The following is a 5567-nucleotide window of genomic DNA, read 5'->3' on the forward strand; positions in this document are numbered from 1 at the left end:
TGCATGATGTGTTCACCTATAGGCCTATTCTTGTCTAAACCCGAATCAATTCCTGAATGTGTGTGGCCTATTTTCACATGAAAACATTTGGTTGATGACCAGAATATTAGAATATTAAGGACTGTGTTATGACGAATATTTTCAATTTTCAAGACACCTTAAATAGAACACCCAAAAAAATATGTAGGCTTCCTGTTGCACCACACAGTAGAATAGACTGAACTGTATCTGCATGTATAATTGTTTTGTTTTTATCATGGGGGAAAAAAAGAACATTCGACAAGTGTCAAAATAATTGGAACAGAAATCATTGTATAGGTATTTCAGCCAGTTAAACAAACTGCATGCCAATACGTTTAATTTTACAAATCGTGTGTAGTAATATACAGACTAATCTAAAGACACTCGAGTATGCCAATACTCAACATAACATCATTTACAATTTATACAGTGCTGAAAAATAACGGGTGTCTACACGGATATATACACCTAAATAGACATGTAACTTATCCTAAATAGACATGTAACTTATCCTAAATAGACATGTAACTAACAGTGCTTACATCTATATTTTCAATTTCCATTTTAAAACAAATAAGAACGCGTCATGGCAAATATTGCCAATAAAGCATACTTCAACATTGTGGCTATAAGTGTACAATTAAAAATATGCACAGAATAAATAAGAAGTTGCGCTTTACTATTAAAAAGTGCCTTCATCATTCCTTAATTCAGATCGTCTTGTTGTTGATTTAAAAATGTTTAATGCATGGTGTAGCCTAAGCTTAGTCCAAACGTCTCAGAAAATCTAATAAAAATCTAACTATCACTTCGATGGAGCCGAGTAGCCTAACCCGGATAAATGACCAATGAAATTGTCCCCGCAGTATATCGTTTGAATGCATAACAAAAATAATACACATTATTGTACATTGTAAAATATTCTCAAGTGGTAGTCATCCGCCCGCAGAGTTATAGTACCAAGCGGCAGCTGGGGTTGAGATGCATGAGGTGAGTGTCAACCGGTCTCTGCTTTACCTCTTGTGTGGCACACAGACATTTCTTGAAAATAGCCCACAGCTTAGGCCTACACCACAAGGTTGTTCTGTGGTATTTCCACACCCTTTTTGGTTTCTGAGACAGATAAACATTGAAGTTGAACTAAATCTGCATTTGCACGTATTTATGTCTCTGTACCAAATCCTTTTTTTTTGTGAAAAGTTGTTTAGTTTATGGGTTCTCTGGCGTTACTGTTGCTTCTCTTACAGCGCGCTCCAGGGCCTGCCTTCTCTCCTACCTCCAAGGGTTGGGTTGCTTCCTCGTCTCAGCCTTGCAGCCGCTTTGGCTTTAGTGGCTCAAGCTTTAGTGGCTCAAGTGATGTCCGTTATTCACTGTAAGTGCTGTCACATGACGCAGGGCTTGATGTCCTGGTAGGCGACCTGTTGGTGATGATAGTAGGAACTGCTGCTGGGCGAATGCATCGTTGAGGACGTCATCGCGTTGAAGGAGAAGACGAACTCCTTCCGGTCACACATACTGGGAGACTGGGAATGGTACCGTGGAATACCTAAGAATACAGATACAAGAGTAAAGAATATATTAGTTCACCTTATGCCATATAGCATGCCAACCCAATGTGAATGTGTTGCTGTCAATTGCCAAAAACAATATGGTTGTCTTTTTGAATGGGCTAGTAAGAACCATAAGTCGATAAGGATATAGGCCAGCATTTTAAAGAAAAGGTGGTAGCAAATTAGTTTAAAAAATACTTATTTGTGGGCACAAGGAAATCACTGGGTGATTGCATATAGCCCTAAATTACCCATAATAATAACACACATTTACCTTTTGTCTATAGAAAGAAAATGTAAAAAATAAAATACAAAAAAAGGGGGAAAAAAGCCCTATTTTCAAAAGTGACTTCTGAGCTTTTTGATGTTGGACTAATTTGTTATTTATAGGGTGAATTGTAATATTGTGCATCGTATTATTTAGCCTATATTATTGTAACATTACTATACTATGATATAAAAATCGATTGAAGTAGGACTAGTATTACCTAAATATTTTCAGAATATTGTTGAAGAGGCTAAGTTCGTCCTAAATTGCCTTTCGGGAACAATTAATTGTAATTTGGGTAGACAATCTTTCATTTAATTTGTAAAAACCCCGGTCTGTCTACCCCGCTGATTGGGGCTGTCGTATAGAAAGAACTGTTGAGGCTGAGAACCGTCTGGAGAGCTCGAGGGTGGGATAGTTCTAATTGACAGTGGCCTGCTCGCACGCGAATCCCGGAGGACCCTGTGCCTCCGGGACTTGAGTTGGCTGGCTCCGGCTCGCGCTTGTTGTTTTTGTCTCTAGATTGGCACCATTCTAAACACAAGTCCCAGAAGACGTGCCGTCCGAGTGCTTCCTGAAACCACCTCCAGGAATGTATTAGGAAAACAGAGTGCGGGTTAAACTTGCTGTTTGTTAGTTGTCCCACTCCTTGGCCAGTTAAATGAGGACAGGAAACTGAATTACTTAACCTACTCACTGGATAATTAGACGATGGTTTCTTGCGTCCATTTCCTTATTTCCAAGATAACAGAACCATCAATTCTAACCAATATTATCCGCCAAAAACTGTGGCATAATGGAGTTGTTGTAGACCTAAGTGAAAACAAATGCACTGAGCATGCCCAGTGCTCAGTTAATATCTTTGCCCACTGCACTGATTGCAGTAGGCGAAGGCTGCCTAAAGACCTTTACATTATTGCTATGCAATCAGTTTGTATCTGCTTTCTCCGAAGCAATGCTCTATATGCCGAGATATTTTCATGTTTTTCTTCACCTCGTTTGTAATTTAAATTAAACTGTTTTGATTTGGTTCAAAGGAAATAGTGAGCTATAGAATAGGCCTATTGTTTATTTTGCACATACTTTAGACTGACGGTAAAAGGCATGCGTAATCATTTGGCGATGTTAGTTTACCTTGCAAATCCGTGTTACTGTGTCCGTTCTGATGAAGATTATATTGGTCTAGGGAATGTGTGGGTAAACTGGGCTGCAGCGGGTTCGCCCCCGCGTTGCAGGGAGACAGTGGCTGCTGCTTGATGTAAGAACCTCCGTTATTCAGAGAGGATGAAGGCGCTTGAGCCCAGGCCGAGCTTGAGTAGACGGGATGCGGCTCCATCACTCCCCCGCTGGTGAGGAGGGGCGAGCCTGAATTGTCGTGGTGGGGGTACTCGCCCCCCGTGGATCCTGTGCAGCTCCCCATGTAGGAATGTCCACTGTTGGCCGACAAGTGGGACATGGAGTGCCCGGCCAGACCCATCCCCTCCATGTTGCCTGCCAAGTGTCCATTCATCATCCCAATCCCGCTGTCCAGAGACAAGCCGTTGGGCGGACAGGACAGGCCCCCGCCGCTCCCCTGGAAGTTATAGGACTCGGGGAGGTGGTTGAATCCCAGGCCGTTCATCATGCTGTACATGGGCTTCAGCGCCTGGCATTTACGCCTGAAGCCCCGCGGCCTCCTGCGGAAGGATCCCTCCTCGAACATGAACTCACTGGCTGGGTCGATAGTCCAGTAGTGACCCTTCCCGGGCCGCCCGAGCCCCTTGGGCAGCTTTATGAAGCACTCATTCAGGGACAAGTTGTGACGCACCGAATTCTTCCATCCTTGGTAAGAGCCTCTGAAAAACGGGAAGCGGCTCTGGAGGAACTGGTAAATTTCACTGAGCGTCAGGCGTTTGGTGGGAGAGCTCTGGATAGCCATGACTATCAGCGCAATGTAAGAGTAGGGGGGTTTCTCCGGACGGCGGATCCCCGCGTTGGTCTTTTTGGTTTTGGTGGTGGAGGAGGCGGTCTCCATCACAGTGGTCTGTCCGTGGGGCTTCTCCGGGGCAGACATCGGGCTGCTCTGGGCAGGAGTCTGCGCTGGGGGCTGCTGGACCTCTGCCGTCATTAGTTAGACTATCAGCGCAATGGCAAAAAAAAGTTTGACAAAAATATCCACGTCCTCGTTTTGAAGTAGTACTAGAAACTAAGTATAAATAATTAAAGAAAAGTTTAAGATGGTTACCAATAATCTCGATGCTGTGGAACTACGCACGGTCAAATGCAAAGCTGAATTTCTGTAAACCGTGCGTTAATGCGCTCTTCCTTTTGGTGCCTAAATTCCTTAGCCAATGTGAACCCTGAAATCCGTAGCGATTGTCCAAATTGAAATAGGGGAGAGACGGGAGCTACTTCAACTTCAGTCGGTGTGTTCTCGTGCGTCCGGAGGAGCTCGCCTTTTACTTATCCGTTGCCATCAGCGCCTTGCTATCTCGAGCGCTTGACCATCAGGACGTCATTGGCGCACCGGGCCCGCCCAGTCCCCTCCCACTCACACACATCTGCCTGGCTTTAGTTTGTCTGGGAGCAGTTTTTTTCCAACTCAGAATCAGAGAAGTGGGCATTTCTTAACACTCAAAATTACATTTTATTGAACAGAAAATTATAATTTAAAAAAACAAATGAATGGCGTGAAACAGGACTTATTTTCAAATATAGGACATAGCCAACTAGAATATCTGTTTTTCAGAATATAAATGGTAGCCTAATACAACAGGCTACAGAGGCCTATGCTTGAACTTTGCAACGTTGGGACATGTTGTCTTTATTTTCGCAACGACAATATTTCTTCAAAAATTTTTTTTTTAAATGTATGTTTTTAGTAAGCTTGTATGCACAACCACCGTGATATATAAAACGGGTTTTCCACTTGTCAGATACAACAGGCCAACCTCACCATAGCACATTTCAATGACTTTGACTTATTAAAGTGTGAAGTATATTTAAAATGTTGCTTTAAATACGCGTATTTTAAAGAAAATGTCTCTATTCAAGACCACGCTGCTGATTTCTTTAAAAGATAGACAGGAACATGGGCAGGATGTTTATACAGCTAAATGTAAACATTTTCCCTGGCCTTCTTTAAATAAAAAATCAAGCAAAAAGACTCTCTAGATCAGCTCATACTCAATCTGATGCATTATGTCCGTTTTAGACAGCTCCTTGTGTATGGATAGGACTTTTCAACTTAAATGCAGAAAGGGATTTCAATCATGTATAATTATTATGTTCACACAGTAAAACTGAGGTTAAGAGCGCCCTGAGCCTAGCCGAATACTGTGCACTGAAACTCGGATGAAGACTTCAGATCGACGCCCACCAAACTCTCTCCCCTCAGAATGGTGCTCGAATCAAGGTAAGTCACTTTAAACGTTCGTCAGTTAAAACAAGACAGCGATATGGCTGCGGGCCGTCGTCTCAATTTAGTTCCAATCAAGATTTACTAGACCTGTAGTGCAGTTAGAAGTGCGAATAAGATTGTACGCCGTATGATGCTCTAATTAGTCATTTGATTGTAATGTGGTGGGCAGCCTAACCAGACTATAGTGTCACAGAAAAATAGTAACAAATATCATCTGAGTTACAAAGTTAAGCGATGTAGCACATAGGTCTACTTTATTTTCCTGTTTGAAAAGTTCGAAGGGCATTCCTTATTAACAAAGAACTGTCTTAGGGTCATAATTTGCAGG

General features: G+C 42.4%; 1 protein-coding gene across 1 annotated transcript; it reads right to left on the reverse strand.

The window, feature by feature from the left end:
* Nucleotides 1–295: 295 nt before the first annotated feature.
* LOC118372444 (forkhead box protein F1-like) lies at nucleotides 296–5227 on the reverse strand. The gene is made up of 2 exons (XM_035758349.2): nucleotides 2974–5227; nucleotides 296–1567 (listed from the first exon to the last, which is right to left on the reverse strand). Exons 1-2 carry the CDS (start codon nucleotides 3944–3946, stop codon nucleotides 1404–1406), a joined length of 1137 nt encoding a protein of 378 aa, XP_035614242.1. The 5' UTR covers nucleotides 3947–5227; the 3' UTR covers nucleotides 296–1403.
* Nucleotides 5228–5567: the final 340 nt, after the last annotated feature.

This window comes from Oncorhynchus keta, chromosome 14, assembly GCF_023373465.1.
Source record: "Oncorhynchus keta strain PuntledgeMale-10-30-2019 chromosome 14, Oket_V2, whole genome shotgun sequence".
NCBI lineage: Eukaryota > Metazoa > Chordata > Actinopteri > Salmoniformes > Salmonidae > Oncorhynchus > Oncorhynchus keta.

What these genes read in the sequence shown, in the direction of transcription:
- LOC118372444 (XM_035758349.2), bottom strand. Translation starts at nt 3,946, where the DNA reads ATGACGGCAGAGGTCCAGCAGCCCCCAGCGCAGACTCCTGCCCAGAGC. An exon ending in CAGTAACACGGATTTGCAAG is followed by an intron (nt 1,568 to 2,973) that starts GTAAACTAACAT and finishes CTGTATTCTTAG; the next exon opens with GTATTCCACGGTACCATTCC.